Source organism: Miscanthus floridulus, chromosome 15 (assembly GCF_019320115.1).
Source record: "Miscanthus floridulus cultivar M001 chromosome 15, ASM1932011v1, whole genome shotgun sequence".
Taxonomy (NCBI): domain Eukaryota; kingdom Viridiplantae; phylum Streptophyta; class Magnoliopsida; order Poales; family Poaceae; genus Miscanthus; species Miscanthus floridulus.
Window position 1 is genome coordinate 11409200 of NC_089594.1, and position 21159 is coordinate 11430358.

Sequence of the window (21159 nt, forward strand, 5' to 3'; positions counted from 1 at the left end):
TAATAGCGCTTCTAGACGGTCTGTGCTTGCTCCAGCCGGAAGCGCACATCCTGCAGGAACTCCTCGCGCTCCGCCATGGACTTGGCGACCGCCGCGACGCGCATCTCCCCGGGCTCGTATGACCGGATGGTGGGGGTGTCGCGGCCGTAGACGATGCGGAAGGGCGTGTCGCGAAGCGAAGTCTGGTAGGCGGTGTTGTAGGTGTACTCTGCCCAGGGAAGCCACCTGAGCCACTGCCATCAGCACTATGACACATCTTGCATACTTCCTCCCATTCCACTGTACATTCTACGAAGCAGGATTGCAAAACCACCCAAAAAAACCAGCTTCTTGCTATAGCATACAGCGGTTCCCACCTGGATCTCCCCACAATACTACTGGCTAACCACCACCAGTGTCATATCCTAAGTATTCTAGTAATTTCCATATACTTCACAGGAAGGAGTACATCAAATTCTAGATCAATAGGACAATAGCATACAAGGTCTGCCCAGAATAAGAGTAATGTACAACTGCAGAACACGAGTAAGTACAGGTTATGAAGTCTATGAAGAAATCTTGTTTTTGAAAAAAAAATACTTACACGTTTCAGTGCTAAAGGAGATGCAACTATTATATTAGAAGAATAGAAGTTACTATACAGCTTAATAGATTTCCTGCAGAAACATTAGTTCAAACATTAATTATTTAGACGTTCTCAGTAATCAATATGCTAGAAAAAAATAAGTAGAGCATATATTCTCAGGAAGACTAGCTTATCTGTTTCTGAAAGTTATATTTTGGTCATAAGATTATATTCCCTTCGTTTCAAAAAATAAGGCATGGTATGACTCGTGAGTGCAAGCGGTAGAGTCTTACCGCCTGTGACCGGAAGGTCCTGGGTTCGAGTCGCGGTCTCCTCGCATTGCACAGGCGAGGGTAAGACTTGCCACTGACACCCTTCCCCAGACCCCGCACAGAGCGGGAGCTCTCTGCACTGGGTACGCCATGACTCGTGGCAGTCTCCAAACTAAACTTTGAGCATTAATTTCTCTTATGACATATTATTGATAATGGCAATATCACGTTCATAAGAAAAAAACATTAAAATATGAACCCAATGGTTTTTTCTTAATAAATATTATCTACATATTGTTAGATTAATTGTTGCTCAAAGTTCACGAAGTTTGATCTTAGGTTGTGTGTGTAGCTGTGTACAAAGAAACAGAATATGCCACCTGGCACCTGCCACTCAAATGAGTATCATAGACTAACAATTTTTACTTTAAGGCGCCATACTATTTTAGACTAGAACAAACAACATCATTAAATTACAAAGAATGTGAAATAACTGCTATTCCATAGCCAATATTGATTTAAGAACACCATAACACCTGATGCATTACTTAGCAAAGACTTTTTGAATCAAATTATTTTGCAAAGTGAGTTTCACGAATGAGGACAATTGAATTTAAATGCCAAATTCTGAAAATACAAGATCAAATTATCAAACCATTGCAAAAGATAAAGACAAACATGTGACATATGCTTGTTTTGTAGAAGGTAAAATTCAGTGAAGTCCAGGCAAATGGATGAGTACTGAACATTGACATGAGTGGATTTCCAACAAAGGACTAAAATAAAAGCTGCTGATTGAAACTCGAAATGGGAACATAGTGAAATATAGAGTTATAGATCCACAACTCAATATACATTGAAATCCAAACTGTCAATTTGCAATCGTGTGATGGTAAAAGGAGGAAAGACCATTTTAACTATAATCTCTGGAAAGTGAAGAGAAACAAGCTGCAGTCTGAAACTGAAAATTATTATAAGCAACTTAAATACTTAATGCTCTTCCATCCCAGTAGACCAAGAAATGCAGTTACTCCTGCCCAGCTCCGAGGAAAAATGCTTCACTTCTGCTGCCTCATGCAAGATGCTGTACTACTACAGAGAGAGAGAGAGAAGATGTTGTGCCAGTGTCTAGCTGCATGGGCATGGGAGCCAAGGAGTGTCCATCCAACACCACACTAAATGTTGCATGCAGCATGCGCGGAACGGGAGCCCAGAAGCTGCCACCCAGTATTCTGGGACTACGAGAAAAGGTAGTTGCGCCTTCTATTATGGAATGGAGGGAGTAAATGTTAAGTAATTATATAGAATACTCACTTCGTTAATTTTACGCCAAAAAGAAAGTGATCATCAATATCTCCAGCAAAAAGAAGGTCAAAGTCTGCAGGTTTTGTGCTATGTTCAGGTATCCCCTCGTCATCTGATTCACCAAACTCCTTTTTAAATTGTCCCATGGCACTATCCTAGAGAAAAGAGAAAGATATCACTTAGCACCAGAAATAAAAGCATATGAGAGCGAGCTATTGATATGGTTATATCTGTACATAACCCTATCAGCTATTGTATCAGCAGAAAAAAGGATCAAATGTATGTAGGATTGTTTTTATATAAACTTACTTCACATCTTGAAGAAATCAGAACCCAAATCATTGCATATAAATATAAGAAAATGAAAATTTACCTTTTGTGGCAATGGAGAAAGCTGGATCAATCTCTTCACAATGCGTCGTGCAAAACTTTTGAGAGGTAACAAGAAAAGAACCTAAAAATATATTTAGACAAAAGAAAACAGGGTTAATATGAATGTATCTTAAAGACTGGATTTATGGTACAGGCCCCACCAAAGTACCAAACCGATAGCATGCCAGATAAGTTTACTTATTGACAATTGCATGAGAAAAGGACTCAATCCAGTCATAAATAAGTGACATTTTGGACATCGACATGGTCCGCAAAACACCACTTTGACTACTAATATCTGTTGTAATATATTTATAAAGTATAGCAAATGCATTCTGTTATGAAACTTTGAGACAAATCCACCTGTATCAATTTTCAGATATCCCAACTACACAATTTGAAATGGTTGACTGCATATCCAAAACAATATTTATTTGTACTGGAAGTACAATTACACCAACACGATTATTTATGGATAATAAATTTCTGTAATGTGCAGTGTCCAATTAGATATTATTTGCTTAGATGTGATCAAAGTCATCCAAGGCTTCACCTTGAGACCACACAGCAGCTGGACACCATGAGACGCATGACCTAATGACCTTATGGTATGTTTGGCAAATGGCATAGGGAAATGATATCCCACCCTCCAAAAGGTAATATTGTATCCTAGCCATTCATTCTTTACGCCTCGTTTAATCCTAGCCATTCATCAATTTCCCTTTCCCTATCCCACCCCCTTTATCCCTGTATCCAAATGCCTCGTTAAGTCAAGTCAACTGGCAACCTATCCCTAATAATTAGAATATTATTGATTGGCTATTTATTTACCACTATTGCTTGGAGTTTAGGACAATATTATTTGTTTAGACCAGGACATCCTCTATTAAAAGCTTTCACATCCTGCAGAGCTTCCTTGGTGATGGTGTGGGAAAAAACCCCAAAGGGCATAGTTATTGGGATTGGACTGGACACCATACTGGTCAAACCACAAACCCTTGACTGGTCTAAACGGTTGGACAACTGGCTCAAAACAGCTTAAATATAGAGTTTCATACCAAAGTCATCAAAGAAGCATGGCACAGTAGTGGACGGACTACCATGCGATTCAGGACTGAGGTTATGGGTTTGAACACATTTCCAAGCATTTTTCGTTGCAATATTCCAGCACACTTCCACACACCATGCCCACACGGCAATAAGTTGTTGGTGGGACAGAAATACTATTTGAGAAATCAGGGAATTAACATAAAGGTCACATGAATCTTAAGAAGCATGACATGCCATGGTTTATAATTACACAAAAGGATAATGTAGCCGAGCTCTACAGATCACATATAAAACATAGTTCCTCATAAATTGCGAGTAAACATGCAGGAATCAACTGTCACGACAGCTTAATGTGTTCTTATAACCTATCCACCTCGCATAATTATGTCTTTTTTCTTGCCAACACACATCACAAAGAAAATATTGCAAAACAAATGCAGGATAGCACACTAAAATACAACTAAAAATATCTGGTAGTGTAATCTCAGTTAATGTATCCACGGCAACAGAACAGGTGCTCAACATGTCAATATTCTTGATGTGATATACCTTTGGGCGCGTAAAACCCTGATCAAGGTATGTCTTATCATCCAAAATATCTCTGTCAGTGTCATTCCTAAGCTTCGCGTCATTTCTAATTACAACATCTCGCGTCCTATGAACATGATTCAACTGCAGAAGTAGTGCGCTTTGCAGATTAGCCAGCACCATCAAGAGGTTCAAGAATAATAACATGAAGCTTACAGCATGCATAAGATAAGCGTCCATGGTACTCGAATCAGGACCATTACTTTTCAGATAAAATGGCTTCTTATTGCAATGCATTATGTCACGATAACTGTTACCTACAGTAATACATGAAGAATAAAATTATATCTAACATTAAGGAAAATAGAAAGCATACCATACATCATACTGTGAACAAATTTAACGAGATACAGCCCTAATTTGGCTGTTTAGTTACTGCATCACAGAAAGTAGGGTTTGGAACCATGTTTTTGAGGCGTCGCCTAATCGTCGCCTAGGCGTCGCCTAGGCGCCAAGGCGTGCTCGAGGGCCTGGGCGTCGTCCTCGCCACGACCTCAGCCTGTATGGCGTCCGCCTCAGCAGATTAGGCGTCGCCTAGGCACGAATGGCGTCGGGCGGACGCCTAGAGCTCTCCAGCGGACGCCATAATCTAATTCGCAGGGGAGGGCGCGAAATCGAGTGCGTGTCCGTGGGAAATCGGACGCAGCGCGGGGAAGGGGGCGAAAATGACCGTTGCGCGGGGAAGGGCGCGAAAATGACCGCGGCCCGCGGTAAATCGACCGCGCGGGCGCGGGAATTGCGACCTACGCGCGGGAAATCGACCGCCTGAGCCATTACCGCGAGGGGGGCGAGGGGAGACCGGGAGAGAAAGAGAGAAGGCGGCGGGCGGACCTCCTGCTCCGCTTCGCTGCTCCTCCGCTCGCCAGCTCGAGTCCACCGGCCGGCCTCCCCTTCCGAGAAGAAGCTGCCCAGGGCGAGGGGAGACCGGGAGAGAAAGAGAGAAGGCGGCGGGCGGACCTCCTGCTCCGCTTCGCTGCTCCTCCGCTCGCCAGCTCGAGTCCACCGGCCGGCCTCCACCGAGAAGAAGCTGCCTCCGCTCGCCAGCTCGAGCCCCCTCCAGCATTTGCCTCCGGTCATGCGCTGCCGCCTGTGGTATGCCCCTGCCTACTCTGCTTCTGTGAATATAGTAATGCCTCGTATGCCTGCTGCTCTGCTTTTGATCTGAATATTGTATGCCTCGTTCTCATGCTCTGCTATTGACCTCAATCGGAATATTGTATGCTCATGCTGGATGCCTGTCCCTGCCTCCTCCCTTCTCTAATATTTATTCTGCACTCTGCTGTCTGCTCTGCTTTTGCTGATGCTTGCTTTTTATATTATATGGGTACTCACATATACAAATGCCTGCTTGTGCTTGGGCTGTCACACACCCTGCTACAACACAAAGCACAGATCTTTCTTTGATCCCAAGACTGATCCAGCAAGCAACATGGCAAGCACAGTTGAAGTACCTGAGTATGATCCTAAGACTGATCCAGCAAGGAAAGCAAAGTCCAATGATCCAGGCTGGAAATATGGCTACTGGCAGGACCCTGCTAGGAGAGACTGGGTGACATGTATCCTGTGTGGACATGAGGGTTCAGGAGGCATAAAGAGGTTCAAGCAACATTTGGCTGGTGGATATGGAGATATTATCCTTTGTCCAAAAGTTAGCACTGAAATCAGGAAAGAGATGGAAGCTTACTTGCAAAAGAAGAGAAGAAGGCCTTTGTACTTGGATGGTATTGAGGAGGATGGGGAACCAGAAGATGAAATTGTGGAGGTAGCAGCTGCAGATGTACAAGCAGCAGCAGCAGCAAATGCCACACCAAAAGTGGCTGCAAAAAAACCAAGTTCTGGGACAGCCGCTAAGAAAAGGCATGCTATCTTCCAATTCAAGGCTTCAACAGCTAGCAGTGTCAATTCTACACCAAAGACACCAAAGACCAATGCAACAAAGTCAGTTGTTGGTATGCTTAGAAGAACACCTGAACAGATAGTAGATCAAAGGCGTGCAAAGGACTTTCAGCCCACCATTGAGTCCAGCACAAAGACTAAGGAGGAGAAGCAATATGTGGATATGCAATGGGCACTGTGGTTCATGGAGTGTGGTGTAGCCTTTAATGCAGCAAATTCAAGGCAATTTGAAATTGCTTGTGAGGCAACAGCCCAATATGGTTCAGGGTACAAGCCTCCAACTAACCAGCAGCTTGGTGACCCTTTGCTCCAAGAATGTGTTAAGGTGACAAGTGACATGAGGAAGGACCATGAGCAGGCCTGGAAGCAATATGGTTGTACACTAATGTCAGATGGATGGACTGATATGAGAGGGCGCCACCTGATTAATTTTCTTGTGAACAGCCCTGAGGGAACGTACTTTCTGGAGTCAGTTGATGCATCAAGTGAAGTTCATAGTGCAACAATGCTAGCTGATTTGTTACAGGAGAAGATTGAGGACATTGGAAGGGACAATGTTGTTCAAGTTGTGACCGACAATGGCGCTAACTATAAGGCTGCTGGTAAGATCTTGATGGATAAGATTCCCACACTGTTTTGGAGTCCTTGTGCTGCACATTGCTTGGATCTGATGTTGGAAGAAATTGGGAACTTGAAGGCATTCAAGAAACCTATTGCACGTGCTAAGCGTGTCACCAACTTCATTTATAGGCATGGAAGGCTTCTTAGTGCAATGAGGGCTCAAACAGGTGGGACTGATCTTGTTAGGACAGCAAAGACTCGATTTGCCACATCATTTCTGACATTGAAGAGTTTGTACAAGAACAAGGATGCCTTGAAGAGCTTGTTTGTTAGTGAAGCATGGACTGGGAACAACTTGTGTACAACTGCAGCAGGTCAACAAGTGCAAGACATTGTGCTATCTACTGAGTTTTGGAACTCAGTAGAAGATTGCCTAAGAGCTTCAGCCCCACTCTTAATTGTTTTGAGGGCTGTTGATGGTGATGAGAAGCCTGCAATGCCAGAGGTATGGGCTCTAATGAATCATGCAAAAGAGAGGATAAAGCAAAGCTTCAATATACCAACCAAGGATGGCCTACTCAAGAAGATCATGGAAATTATTGAGAGGCGTTGGGTGAAACAAATGGACCATCCATTGTATGGGGTTGCACTATATTTGAACCCGGGAAAATTTTTTCCTCTGATAAAAGCTAATGATGATGTCACTGTTGGGCAGCTAAGAGGTTGTTTTATTGAAGTGCTTGGAAGAATGATACCAGATGTGGAAACACAAATGAAGATCAATAGGCAGGCCATTGAGTATGAAGAGCAACGTGGAGAAGCCTTCTCAAACAAAATGGCAAAGGAAAGCTATGACAAAATGAATCCTCGTAAGTGCTGTTTATCTCAGCTTGTAAATTTCAGCAACTTAATTGCATTCCAAACACCTAATATGTGTTGTCCTTTTCATCCAGTTGATTGGTGGCGTTCTTATGGTGGCCGAGCCATTGAACTACAAAGACTTGCTAAGCGTATAGTTAGTCTTTGTGCTTCATCCTCAGGATGTGAGAGATGTTGGAGTACCTTCAGTCATGTGAGTATCCTTGTGACTAACAGTTTATATTTAGATGCATACAATCTGATTTTTTGTTTTGCTTCCCATCTGATTTTTTTGTAGATGCATACAAAGAAAAGGAATAGGCTGCTGCACAAGAGATTGAATGATATTGTCTTTGTTTCATACAATCGGAAGATGAGAACAAGGTTTCAGCTTAGGCGTGAGAAGGCAGGCAAGAAATATGACCCCTTGGTCATTGAGGAGTTCGATTGGGACAATGAATGGGCTGATTCATTGCATGTGCCTGTTCCGGGTGCTCGAGGGTCTTGCTCCAATATAAATATGACTCCTTGTGTTTGGGAGAGCTCCAGCTCCAATAATCTGTGGTACTGTGCAAGGTTTAAAATAGCGGGCTATTGCAAATAGCGGCATCTTTTTTCCAGAAGCTATAAAGCTATAGCGCAGCTATAGCGGAGCTATGACAGATAGCGGTTTTTAAGAAAACCATAAAAAACTCAAGTAATTATTTCATAAAAACACAAGAATCGTGAAAATTACTGAACACAAATATGTTTTCAAGGCTTTAGGAGTCTAGGGAATATTATTTAATATGGCATTATAGCACAATTTGTGAGACTCAAGTGTTCAATTTTCTAAAAGATCAACTTAACAGCAAAAGATAAATATATAATAAGTGGATTGTCACTCTAAAAGCTAAAGTTGAAATAGTAGCGCTATTTTAAAGTCACAGCTAATCAATTTAGCGACGTTAAAGCATAATATAGTGGTTATAAATGACATAGCGGAAAAATAGAAATAGCGTAGCGGGAGCTGGCTATAGCGGCGCTATAGCGTTGCTATAGCCCGCTATTTAAATCCATGGTACTGTGTCAAGGGCGTAGACTGAGGGTGTGTGTGCCAGTGAACCTTACGGTTCTCATTTTAGACTAAGATGTAGGCTTTCGAGCTCTCTGCTCTCCCAGAGAGGCCCCAAGTATCAGGAAAGAAAAGAACCATTACCTTCCCAGCTACAATCAAGACAGAGAGATGCTGTTTCTCACAAATAAATAAAACTTAGGCACACAATTATTATTCTAATATTACTGAGCTCTACCACAAAAACCGATAACTAAAACCTTTATTCACTCTAGGCCAAGATAACTGTTATAGTGTTATTAAATACTCCCTCCATTTCAAATTATAGGTCGTTCTGGCTTTTCTAGATACATAGCTTTTGCTATGCACCTAGATATACATTATGTCTAGATACATAGTAAAAGTTATGTATCTAGAAAAGCCAGAATGGCTTACAATTTGGAATGGTGCAAGTAACAAATAATCCAGAAATAGTTAAAGCAAACAGGTTTAGAGCCACCGAAACTCAGCAACCATAAAGCCTATTCAGCAGACCTCCAGCTCCACCTATTTCACAAATTCATGAAGGTGGAGCTGGAGCCTGGAAGAAGAGTGAGGGTTGGTGTCTCAGTAAGCTATAATGGTTCTCATTTACAACTGGAAACAGAAGCTTAAAACTTCATTTTTAACATACAACTCTGTATTTTGGGATACTATAGGAATGGAGCACTTCCAAACAGGCCCTAAGTGTAAAACAAGAAAGAACAATGACCTTCGCAGCTGTGATTAAGGCAGACAAGGAAGAGATGCTGTTTATTGCAATAAAGAGAACTTACAAAGAGAGAAGAAGCTCATTCGAGAATTTAAATGATCAGACAGCGTACGTTGCCAATGGTCTCTCAACTTTCCTTTGACATCACGAAGATGATCATCACAAGCTTCCTAAAATAACAAAGCATCAAGGTTCTTCTTAATCATCCCAAAACTGTCATGCACAATTGGTAAGATAACCAAATCACAAAGCTAGTGACTAATTTGACATTTAGTTTAGTCAATCAACAAGACATAGACAAACAAAAATGAACAAGAGCAATATTTTAGAGGATATTGTGCTTAACAAAATTTGCCAAACTTCATAATATGTGCACCATACGAATATTAAGAAATCACAGAAACAAGTATTTCTTGTGACACAGACAATAATGCTCCCCCCCCCCCCCCCCCCCCCCCACCCCCAATCACTTATTTCCAGTTCCCCAACTCCAACTTGTAAGATGAGCGATGGACAGTTGAGAAAGTGTATAAAGTACATAGAATGCAAATGTATTTATTTTCTAAGTAACTCACTCACATGCTTATAAAAAAATTATTAGGTACCAAAACACGCTTAAGGTAAAAACTGATTTAAACTAAGAGTACTAGTAAATCTTTGAAAGGTCAGCTACAAATTCACATAAATTCAATGACCAGGCTGAAAAGATCAAGTTCCCCTTTCTTTCGTATGATGTGTGTGATTCAATTTAGCCTTCAAACACGGAAACCCAATGAAAGAGGTATACAGTTAGACAATGACCCGATCGCCACTATAATGGGCACTGCCATTATGCATAGTTATTTTTCTCGGCAGCATTAGGCATAGTTATTATTCCAGGGTAATATAGCATCCGAACTTGAAATATACTCCCTCCGTCCTTCATTCAGAGGCGTATTGGCTTGGGAAAAGGTTTGTGAATTCACCACCGCCTAAGCCGTTGGGTGCATCGGGAGCCAGCGCTCAAGTCCTGTATTCTCGCGCGTAGTAACTGCGACGCCTCGCTTCCAGTATCAGCTGCATGCATGCATGCAAGTTGCTCTCCCTTCCCAACTGCACTTCCTATTTTATCCCTCCCGCTTGCGTACTCAGCCACGAAAGAGAAGCACCGGCCATGGACGCGGAAACCTCGCCGGCCACCTCGCTGGAAAAGGGTTCGGCCACCTCGCCAGCAAAGGGTTCGGCCACCTCGCGGGCAAAGGACGCAGCTGCTTCGCCGGCAAAGGGCGCGGCCGCCTCGCCGGCAAAGGGCGCGGTCGCTTCGCCGGTGCTCATTCGTGGTCTCAACTGGGCGCCGGACTCCGAGGACGAGAGCGAGCTCGTTACCATCGATCGTGAGGAGTGGCGAATCCGTCGCGGCATCAGGATTCCATGCTCTCGCTGTGGTCTCATACACAGTGAGTATGAGATCACATCATGGATCTATGGCTTCAACGAGTTTGACTGCAAGGTACTTTTCCCTAACATCGACGATCTAAAGATGGATGGCGATACTGTATTGCTCCCTGCACACATATGGATGGCCGAGAGTGTTGCTGATATTCAAGATTCAACCAGTGTAGGCGAACAACAAGAGTAGTTGTTTTTGATTCAATGTAACCGAGCAGTAGTAAGAGTGCATGTAACGCTGATGCTACCTAGAAGTGCTTATGTCTATCTATTTCTTCATGCATTCATTTCAAAAGTCCCTCTAAACATGCATCGTCTAAACATCATGACTAGCTTAAGATTAACAGGAAAGAAGTAAACAGACGCTACCCATGCAAAAGATACTCTAAACATCATGGCAAAAGAAGCAAGTTTAACCAACGAATCCTAATGCTTGATTGTAAATTTCCATCGGACACTCATAGCTAATTGGAAGGTTGCCTGTCATCTCCAAGTGCTTCTTCTTCATGTGCGGGATGTTGTAATATTGTCCTCCATTTTGCTTCATGATCTCCATCATGCAACTCTGTTGTGTTAGGAAAATCCGATTGGACCTATCCACAGGGTACTCGCGAAATGCCTTGTCAACCTTTTCCACAATTTTTTCGATGTTGTTTGGAGTTCCCTTGTAAAACAACGCTTGAATTGCTGCAAAGAAACCAAGGTCCAACACATTAAGATCGGGTGAGTTTGGTGGCTGGCATGTTAGCCGTATGTCCCACCCATCTGCTTGGGCAGCTTCTACAAATGCTGGATCATTTACAGCAACGTGAGTCCTGGCATTGTCCTGCTGGATGAATATTGGCATTCCTCTTTCTTCGGCTGGCCATTTTTCCTTTATTGCAGGGAGGACTTTGTTGATAAGGAATTGCCGGCTAATTTCCTTGGTAACAGACGTCATGGCCTTTGTTACCATGACACCTACAGAAAGCATATACCCTTTGTTAGCCAAATTAAGTAAAAAAGGGAAAATTAAATAGAAAAGGGAAAATTTTAAGTACATATGCATGTCATACCTCTATCTCTATTGGGGCTCCATCTCTTTGCAGGCTCTACGTAGACAAAGGGAAAATTGCCAATTTTCCCATCAAAGGTGCATACACCATGCTCATCAAATCTAGGCCGAGCAACCACAGTAAGAACCATGACCTTTTCAATGAAGTTTTTGCTTTTAACCGCTCTTTGTGGTCTTTCTTCATCATTGGCGAGATAGTACTTTTGGTTACGCCTAGTCCTATAGAACCACTTCTCATCGATGTACACGATGTTGTACATTGGTTTGAACGTGGGAGCATTTGGAATGTTGTTTGTGAGCATGGACAAGCAGTACTTAACTCGTGCCTTCTTGTTTTCATCTGTTAAACTAAACTTTAGGTCATTTGTGTGCCGACGGAAATAACCCTCCCTAAAACGACTATGAAGTGCGCTTTTAGACACACCGAGCGCATTGGCTAGATCACGGATGGTTGTGCGCTCTTTCAAAGGCACGTTTTTTATGGCTTCCATGTCTATCTCAATTCGTTTGCGACCACAATTCCTAACCAACTTATTTTTAACACCATGTATCCCACCAGCAAGTTGTCCTTCTCGCCATATCCTCTGCACTACTCTACGAGTCACACTGTATTTCTGTGCAACTTCCTTACTCACTCCACGTTGTAGTATAGGTGGTTTTGTTTTGGCTAACAAATCACAATATATAGCCATCTTAATGTCATCGGTGTAGAACTTCCTCTGTCTCCCACCAGAAGCTGCAAAGATAAATCGAATTTAAAACAAAGAACATGGTAGTACAACGTGAAAGTATAATATGGTCATGCTCATGCTCATGCAACGTGCATGAAAGCAACGTGCTACAGTACCATGCAACAAAGAAGCTAACAGATGCTGATGATAGAAATGCTAGCTTACCCTCTCCAGTGTTATTGTTTCCTCCATGATCCAAAGCATTGCTCGCGGCATCGACTTGCTGTGCACCATGGTCACTGGCATCACCATGCTGGGCGCCATGGTCGTCGGCATCTCCTTGCTGGGTGCCATGGTCGTCGGCATCTCCTTGCTGGGCGCCATGGTCGTCGGCATCGTCGTCATGATCTCCAACTAGAAAAGCAGAGGGAAAAACAAGTCAGCGGAATCATATTTGGCACAAAACAAACTGAATCTTTGAAAACTAGCGACACCATTATTTCCATCATCCCACACAAAGTTGTAGCCGAGAGCATGTGCAGGCCCTTCCCACTCGCCGATGGCTTCCCAGTCAATTGGATTGTCCCAATCTAGGGGCGCCTCTTGGTTGAGATCAAAGCCTAATGGCGCCATGGATTGGAGAGGTAGGGAGAGGAGAATTGACGAGAGAGAGAGAGCTGATTAGAACAGGTTGCAGGAGAGGGTATATATAGAACGGTGGAGGCTTCATAGGCGCGGCAACTGTGAAAATTTTAAACACCCTGAAACCTTAAGCGGGAGATTTGATTTCTTATGCATGGCGGTAATTTTCAACAGCAAAACTGAAACTCAAAACGCGGCAATTTTCAACTGCAAAACTGAAACTAAAAACGCGGGAGCGGACGAGCGCGGCCGCGGGCGTTCCGGCGTTGCGCGAGCGTTGAATGCTTTTGCATGCAGCCATGCAGGGAGTTACGGTCAGCGTGGGATACGAAGGGATTTTGCGGCGTTTGTGGCTGGAGGTTACGGCAATTAAGTTCTCCTTGGTCTCGGTGAAAAATGCTAGTACGCCTCTGAATGAAGGACGGAGGGAGTATTATAGAACATCTCAATATTGGATAGTACACCCTATCATCTAACAATATTCAGATGACAACCATACAAATTTCAAAATACATACATAAGGATTAACCAAAACTATACCTGCACTTTTTCACCTGTTCCAACCCATTTGGACCTAGGAATGTCCACAGCAGGCATTTCCCATTTAAATTTATAGTTCTTCTTCATCAACGCCTTGACTTCTTCATTTGTCATGATGTGGCTTACATGACGATGAAATGAACTGCAAAACAGATAGACAGAGACGGTGTTGAAAAAGGAGTGACAATGCACGCAAGAACAGGAAATGGCCAATATATAGAAATGATAAGCATCTTTTGTCACTTCTGCTTACTGATAATAATGGATGGAATTTCAACGAAAAATCACCAATTCAACTATACCCCGACAGTAAAAGTCATGAGGGCTAACCTACTAAGATCAGTCTAAAAAGATAATTACTAACACAAATCACAAATCATATATGCAGCACTAACCATGAAGTCTCTGTTTCATCAAAACAATCATTGCCATTGTTTATCGTATCACCTGGCGCATCACCGCTAGGAGCGTCATATTCATCTTCCATGTCATCTTCATCACTCTGTGCTGTGCCTTGAAAGCTCCCATTGGCTTTTTTGTCAAGTTGAACAGTCCCCGCAGCTCCGGATTCCGTATCTAAAATTTCTGCTGCACACAATGCTTAAGTTACGTAAGAACGAGCGTGAGCACTATTTTGTCACAGGAAGCAAAAAAAGAAAAAGAAAAAAAGCGAGCGAAAGTGGAGGAAGGCCGATGGTACGATTGCACGCCACTACGCAAAGAAATTTGAGTTAAAACCTGTCGTCAGTTGAGTAACTCCACAATAAAACTCTCTAGTGGCACAAACTAGCAACTTAAGCTTCTTGCTACTAGATGCAGACCATTGGAGAATGGAGATGCATAAATAAATAATCCAATGAGGGCCACACGGAGGAGTTGCACGTGAAGTCAATAGCCAATTAAGAACTTTCCGCTACTCATTCGAGCTAAAGAAACCAACGCAAGGAGAAGAGGATCAGACCGTCATCGTGCTCCGACAGCTGGGGATTCTCCTCCGGTAACTCAGCTCCCTGCTTCGTGGACTTCGGCCTCTTTGGCGGGTTCTTCGATCCTGTGACGACAGCAACAGCAACAGCAACAGCAACACGAGAAGGGAAAAAGCACGTTAGGACAGCTCGAACGGAGGGGAGGAGGTGGTGCCGAATCGGTTTGGGCAGGGCTTCGTACCTCGAGCGGCGGCGGAAGGCATGGGCTTGCGCTTCCCCATCTCCCTTGGGGATGGCAGTGGAGCACGCCCGACCTGAGAGAGGAGCAGGAACGGAAGGCTGGGCGGGCGGCGGGCGGCGGAGAGTTTTGAGGAGCAGCTCAGGCGCAGCCGCGCAGGCACAGGGGTCCGGGGCGGGCGGCGGGCGGCGGGCGGCGGCGGGGAGGGCAGTCTTTGGGAGCGCGGGAGGGTGCGGGAGTACAGGTTGGGCTGTGGGCTTAATGGGCCCAATGTGAAGTTGCATAAATGAGCCGTGAAAAACAAAATATTAGGTAACTTCATTCATTTTCCATTTGGAATTCTATTTGCTTTTACCGAACACTACTCACAAAAAGCAAGTAACACTCTCATAGGATCTATCTGTTTCTACAATTGTTCCTCCTTTCGCCGCACCAAAGACAAATTTACTGTAAATGGTTTTTTTCCAACACAAGAGAACTCCGCGTCAATATATTAAGATACAACAAATGATCCCATTACAAGTTGAATCCACGGATCCAATTACAAGTTGAATCCATGGAATGAATTAGTTTTTAACCGGCAGTGCTAGCGCCCGTCCACACGCCCGCGCTGCACTCCCTTTCCCGCGCGCACCTGCACTCCACGCCCCGCTCGCGTCGGCATGCCTCCGCCTGCACCTGCATTTCGCACTCCCACGTAGGGCCCACGCTGCCTGGATATCGCCCCGCGCGCATCAGACTGTGCATGGGGACCGCTCACGCCCCCTCCCACTTTCTCACGCGCATCCCATATGCAAACACCCAATATCCTTTTAAAATAGCCAGATGCAACACTTTGTAACATACGTATGAAGACAGATGAACACTTAAAACATGCTTCTGAAATACTTGCAAAAAAAACACCTGAAAAACGTTTGAAAACCATTGCAAACATAAGCAAAATCCAGATAAAACACTTGCAACATATATGTGAAATATATGCAACATCCAGATAAACACACTTGTAACATATGCCCGAAAACATAGATGAAACATTGGGAACAGACGCTTGCAACATACATGTACAACCATGGCAACATATGCAACATCCTGATCTACTTTTGCAATATCCATTTGAAACACTTGCGGCGTACCTCTAAAACATTTAGAAACGTGTGCTTGCCACATGCTTTTCACCCTTCTTCCGTGCGACGCAAAGCAAGAGCAGGGAACGGCCGGGTTCGGCCAGTCGACGGCCGAGGATGGTGGCGCAGCCTGGCAGTGGCTAGCTGTGCCTGCGCCTGGCTTGGGCCTGGCCGACGACGACCCCCTCTCCTGGCTGCATGACCACACGCGGCGTCGGGGCGCCTGCGCGGCTGCTGCTGGGTTGGCCCGGCCACCCAACAACACCCGCGAGCGGCCAGACCCCGATGGCGGCGAGGAGGCTCGCCGACTCAGTGGAAGTGGCTGCGGCGGTGGAGAACGCCGCTAGGCGAAGTGGGGAAATGTCGCGGTGTCCAGTTTTTTTTTAAAGCCGTCGAAGCGTCCAGTTAATTTGGTAGAACTTAGAAGGTAGCAGGCTTGTTGGGCCAGTCCGCAGGCCCATCAAGGTATGTCCGGGCGGACGGTCACCCTAACCGTATCATTTTCGTTTTTTAACTCATATATGGGCCTTTGAAGATCTAAACAATCATATCCAGTATCTAACCCAAAACCTCTCCCAGAGCCTTAGCTCCAGCCATCACCCAGAGCACTGCTTGCTCAGCAATCTCCTGTCCACCAGTTTGTGGAAGGTGTTGCGGATAATTTGAACTCAATGAAGAACATGGCATGGACAATATGTTTTCAGTTATTTGTTTTTGTCCCCCCACAACGATGTAGGGCCTGATTTCACAGTAACTTCCTCATTTTATTATTACGAGTAAAGTCTGACTATATATATATCTTGTATATGGATGAGCACTGGAAAGGAAAATTTCATTGATATAGCTTTTTATGTTTGTTTTCGAAGCAACAGCTCTGAATTTGACAAGTCGTAACCATTAAGTAAAGAATAGTTTCAAGCTCATTGCAACTTATATTCTGTAGACCATGAGTCCATGACTCCACATTCTGTTTTTCACAGGTAAGTACTAAGTAGTCATCTTTAACTTCATTTTCCATATGGTAGTAGGGAAAAAAAAGAAAAATGAAAAACTACAATAAGCTACAGAAAATACATGGGCGAAGCAATAATGGACACTAATACTGACTATATGACTAATAAGGCTAAGGACTAAAAAGTCTAAACTTGTGCAAGATCTTACAGGGATGACTGTTAAGGGTATTATGTATATTTACTTTTGTGAGTTCTTGGTAATGCGCCAAAGTAAACCTCCGATAATATTGTTTATGGAGTGAGAAGCCATTGGAACTATAATGCTTGAGGAAGCTATGGTTCCTATACCATAGGCAAAGCCAACAAATGTTGCCCTGGAAACATAAAAAAATGTATAAGAATATATCTGAATCTTATCAACATGTTAACACTTATGTGTATAGCAGGAGATAGTACACTTTTTCCAGTTGCACACATGCAAAAATACTGCAGAAAAGTATGTACCAGATTGCAAATGAATATTTCCTGCCATTGCCCAAGTGAAGAACACCAAAAATGGTTCCGATTATAAGGGCACTAATCCAGTTCAGTCCCAAGATAGGCATCATCACCCCTCGAAAGAGCAACTCCTGTTATATGTAAAGTGTACATAAAAAGTTACTTTATTAACCAAACCAGTGTTCTTAAGCAATATTATCTTTTAATCGATGAGCTCACCTCAGTCATCCCAGGGAGACAAGCAACAACAATGTAGTCCAGAGGCTCTAGAGATGTAAGGATCTAATGGATGAAAATAAAATAATTGAGTTGGATTCAATAAGAGATATCCAGTATCTAAAAATGCTGAGTAAGCTTGGGAAGGTTCGAGTCCAAAAGTGATTTCAGGAGAAGACATTACAGACTAATTGTTGACAATAGAATGGAAAGAGATCCTAGTATCCTACACCTGCATGTCTAGAACTCTGGATTGCTAGTCACGAATATGCGAAATTGAAGGGAGTAAAGAATAGGTTGGTGGAAGGCTTCATGTAAAGAGAGTTCTTTTTGTGACACCAATATAATTAACTCTGTTGGCGCAAGGCACTGTGAAACTTTATGTTTCATTAGGGTAAAAGACCAGAACATACAAAGAACTATATCTTTCAGTGTATAACAGAATGCTTTTCATAGGAAATGAGGTTAGCTCAACTGGTTGGGTGGGAGGTGTGGTAATGCACCCAACCACCCAGATTCAAGTGATCAAGGCCTCTCTTGGCTTGAATTTGGGTGCCTATTTCTCTTCTTAATGAAAAATCGTCTAGTTCCTCCTAGGTTGGATCTCGTTTTTTAACAGAATGCTTCTCATTACGCTGAACCTCTATAAGATATTAGAACTATGTTATTTATCAGCATGTTGAAATGTGAAACCAATAACTCCAAGAAAAGAGACAAATCAAAAGATATTCGAAGTATTCATAGTTACAAACTTGTCTATTTGCAGCTTCATTGGAATCTCTGAAATCTGACCATGTTTGTAGCAAAATGTATCTACTAGAGGAGATTACTATTACAAGTCCCGCAACCAACTCAAGATGCCAAGTTTCAAAATTGACTGCAGAAAAAGCAGTAGTTAAGTTCATAATATGATATAAGGCATTTTGCCTAGTCAGAAATATCACATTAAATCTGATTTACTTGTAAAGATGTAGAAAAAACTTACATGAAACATCTGTAGGATCAGCAATTGGCCATCCATTTAAAGATGCTAGGTGTGATGCCTACGGTAGACAATCAGCCATTTTATTATGAAATTCAGGATTTGACACAGAGGGCAAAACGTAAGCAATCTGGGTTCATAAAGAGTTCAGGATACTGCAAGAGTAACAGCAGAGCACAAACTCATATGCGTTTAGTATAACTTACACCAAAGCAACATTTAGAATTCGCTATCAAAGCCGTCTCAAGAACTGAAAGTTGTTCTAGAGAACACCATAGTGTTTACCTGGCGAAGCAGAAGCCCTCCAGCAAGCAGCAAGCCCGATGTGAGAGTGCAAGCCTGAAGAACAGCAGTCCTTGGGGCACCGGAAATCTGATCGTCAGTAGCAACATCCTCGCTATTGACATCAAGGCTTGTGCTGGCACTTCCTCCACTGCCCGAAGAAGCTTCCTCACTTACCAACAGCGAATCCTTTGACTCGTTTGGAAAACTTCTCCTTTTCCTCTTGGTGTTCTTTGTCGCAAATGTTATGACCTCCTTCAATATCGAACAATGTATGTTTGTCATATGCATACATCGAGAGCAACTAAAAGTCACTCATGTGACAGAACACTGCTTACAGTAAGTCGGCCAGACTGCATATGTTTCCATGTAGCAACCGGGCTTTGCACGTTCCAACCTAATCAAGCATTATCTGTCAATGTAAGGGTACCAGAATGACATAAGCAATAGTTTCTAAAAAAGAATGATATAGTCAGACATTTTCACATGAAAACGCAAGTAGTAAACATACGCAAGAAGGTCAATTTGCAGAGGAAAAGGAAATAGTCCTATGTTCAGCCTTCCTAACACTGACATGAACATTTTTTTTTCCGATTAGACTAGTTACTACAGCACCAACTGCGGTGTCTGGATGAGGGGGCCGTATTATATGGTTACAGTTTCTACCATACACTGTCTTTTGATTCCGTTGAAAACTTGAAATCGATTTTACAGTATTATAGGTGTATTTGATTTCCGGTATTATAGGTGTATATCGGTATGGGAGTTTATGACCTCCCCCTTGCTACAGTAACTTTTGGAGATATATTAATCCACTATATTTTTCGGTTCCTCCAATCACTGCCAATCTGCCATGCTTGTGGTTGAACAAAAGCAAGCAATCCCAAGAAATAGTGGATGGTTGAATTCAATCACCCTGCATCACGAGAGCATGTACATATAACCCTATCTCCGAAACAGCCAAATGCCCGGAAAAGAGTCCATGGACCATGGTTGGTGGAGAATGGATTTCCCACGAAGTGAAACAGCCGGATGTGTAGAAATCAAATCGGGCCAAGAACGCTGGAAGATGGATGGCGAAATAGCAGTACCTTTGAAGGGCAGTGGGCGGCGACAGGAGAGAGCGCTCACTGCGAGCGCCATCCACAGCACCAAAGGTTGCAACTCGCAAGGAAATGAGCAGATTGCTGGGGAAGAGTGGAACGGCGAAGATTTCAGTTTCGAGGACTCTCTCTCTCTTCTGTTCTGTTTTGTTTTGTGTGGTGGAAAACTGGAAAGGAGAGGAGCGGGCAGATGCCGAGCGGCGACTGGCAGGCATGGGCTATTGGAGCTGAACAGTCGAGGGCTCGAGGCCTACGACAGGAGTAGGAGTATCGCCTTTTTTGTTTCGTACGTTTTCCATTTTTCCAATCGATGACATGAGGCTGCTGCATGGCAGCCTTGCCTGCCCGCACAACCAAACAGGCTTAGATGGTGAGCGTGAATCACTGAATCATAGAGCATGCAGGTGGCCAAGATACTATGAGTATTTTTTGCAGACACGCAATCTCTTGTATACCAATGCAAACACAAGGAGAGTAAAATTTTCAGTTTCAGAAGAAGCTTGTATACCAATGCAAACACATTGGACCAACGGTCAGGGTGTGTCTGTCTGTCTGCTGGTCCTAGCCACGCACAACTAGCAGCCCGTTTGGCAGGGCTGAATTGCCAATTCCAGCCCCCAGCCGTATCCAGCATGCTGCAGACATGCTCCAGCCAGCAGATACTATGCAGCCGTTAAAAAATTGGCGCCAACCCAATTGTAACTCATGCTGATTTCAAACTTTCAAATTCAAACTACCATGCATTTCTAGATCATGCTGTTTTACAGTTTCAACCAACAATTTGAACCCATAATTTACAGTTTGCAAATCAAGCGCAGGAACAGTTTGTCCAATGTTTAAACAGATCAAAAGGGACTAAGGTTTATGATCCATGCTAGATCCAGAATCAACACAACCTACAGACAGCGATTAATTACTTGCACGATTACAATCAAATTCATCTAATTGAGCTCTCTCCACCCCCCACCACCCACACCCTCACACCCCAGCACCCCCAAAAAAAATATCATATTGACACGGCAAGGTCCCTTAGCTGCACCCATACAAATGCCAAGTTAATTGTTCGGCCTACTGCTACAAACTCTCTCGAAGGGGAGCTTTGTCTTCTGGTCCAGCTACATCCAAAGCAGTTAAGATCAAGTCAGCTGCGGCATAGGTTGGATTAGAAAGTAAAAAAAGAAAAGTACATGGTTAGGTTGATGAGAACCTTTTCAAGACACCGGGTTGAAT

The 21159-nt window shown here is 43.4% G+C and overlaps 4 protein-coding genes across 4 annotated transcripts; 1 reads left to right on the forward strand and 3 right to left on the reverse strand.

Annotated features, from left to right (window-relative positions):
* Positions 1 to 11: 11 nt before the first annotated feature.
* LOC136506995 (protein NUCLEOLAR FACTOR 1-like) lies at positions 12 to 15404 on the reverse strand. The gene is made up of 11 exons (XM_066501861.1): positions 14775 to 15404; positions 14569 to 14658; positions 14003 to 14192; positions 13608 to 13749; positions 9337 to 9442; positions 4309 to 4409; positions 4114 to 4236; positions 2516 to 2596; positions 2152 to 2297; positions 584 to 656; positions 12 to 233 (listed from the first exon to the last, which is right to left on the reverse strand). The coding sequence occupies exons 1-11, from the start codon at positions 15091 to 15093 to the stop codon at positions 12 to 14; spliced, it is 1593 nt and encodes a 530-aa protein (XP_066357958.1). The 5' UTR covers positions 15094 to 15404.
* LOC136509368 (uncharacterized) lies at positions 4549 to 8071 on the forward strand. Its single transcript, XM_066504186.1, has 2 exons — positions 4549 to 7681; positions 7766 to 8071. The coding sequence occupies exons 1-2, from the start codon at positions 5453 to 5455 to the stop codon at positions 8069 to 8071; spliced, it is 2535 nt and encodes an 844-aa protein (XP_066360283.1). The 5' UTR covers positions 4549 to 5452.
* Positions 11113 to 13058, reverse strand: LOC136509369 (uncharacterized). The gene is made up of 4 exons (XM_066504187.1): positions 12896 to 13058; positions 12651 to 12839; positions 11756 to 12490; positions 11113 to 11660 (listed from the first exon to the last, which is right to left on the reverse strand). Exons 1-4 carry the CDS (start codon positions 13056 to 13058, stop codon positions 11113 to 11115), a joined length of 1635 nt encoding a protein of 544 aa, XP_066360284.1.
* Positions 15405 to 16905: 1501 nt separating the features above from the next.
* Positions 16906 to 20088, reverse strand: LOC136508800 (uncharacterized). Its single transcript, XM_066503574.1, has 8 exons — positions 19918 to 20088; positions 19165 to 19223; positions 18830 to 19081; positions 18548 to 18605; positions 18315 to 18439; positions 17566 to 17628; positions 17353 to 17477; positions 16906 to 17222 (listed from the first exon to the last, which is right to left on the reverse strand). Exons 1-8 carry the CDS (start codon positions 19967 to 19969, stop codon positions 17087 to 17089), a joined length of 870 nt encoding a protein of 289 aa, XP_066359671.1. The 5' UTR covers positions 19970 to 20088; the 3' UTR covers positions 16906 to 17086.
* Between the last annotated feature and the right edge of the window lie 1071 nt (positions 20089 to 21159).

Coding starts and splice junctions, on each gene's coding strand:
- LOC136509368 (XM_066504186.1), top strand. CDS start 5,453: ATGCTTGCTTTTTATATTATATGGGTACTCACATATACAAATGCCTGC. Junction 7,682..7,765: donor GTTGGAGTACCTTCAGTCAT/GTGAGTATCCTT, acceptor ATTTTTTTGTAG/ATGCATACAAAGAAAAGGAA.
- LOC136509369 (XM_066504187.1), bottom strand. CDS start 13,058: ATGGCGCCATTAGGCTTTGATCTCAACCAAGAGGCGCCCCTAGATTGG. Junction 12,840..12,895: donor CGCTAGTTTTCAAAGATTCA/GTTTGTTTTGTG, acceptor CTGCTTTTCTAG/TTGGAGATCATGACGACGAT. Junction 11,661..11,755: donor GAGCCCCAATAGAGATAGAG/GTATGACATGCA, acceptor TGCTTTCTGTAG/GTGTCATGGTAACAAAGGCC.
- LOC136506995 (XM_066501861.1), bottom strand. CDS start 15,093: ATGAAGTTACCTAATATTTTGTTTTTCACGGCTCATTTATGCAACTTC. Junction 9,443..13,607: donor GAACAGGTGAAAAAGTGCAG/GTATAGTTTTGG, acceptor TTGTTATTTTAG/GAAGCTTGTGATGATCATCT. Junction 4,410..9,336: donor AATGAGCTTCTTCTCTCTTT/GTAAGTTCTCTT, acceptor GTATTACTGTAG/GTAACAGTTATCGTGACATA.
- LOC136508800 (XM_066503574.1), bottom strand. CDS start 19,969: ATGGCGCTCGCAGTGAGCGCTCTCTCCTGTCGCCGCCCACTGCCCTTC. Junction 19,082..19,164: donor TGCAGTCTGGCCGACTTACT/GTAAGCAGTGTT, acceptor TCGATATTGAAG/GAGGTCATAACATTTGCGAC. Junction 17,478..17,565: donor GTCTCCCTGGGATGACTGAG/GTGAGCTCATCG, acceptor TACATATAACAG/GAGTTGCTCTTTCGAGGGGT.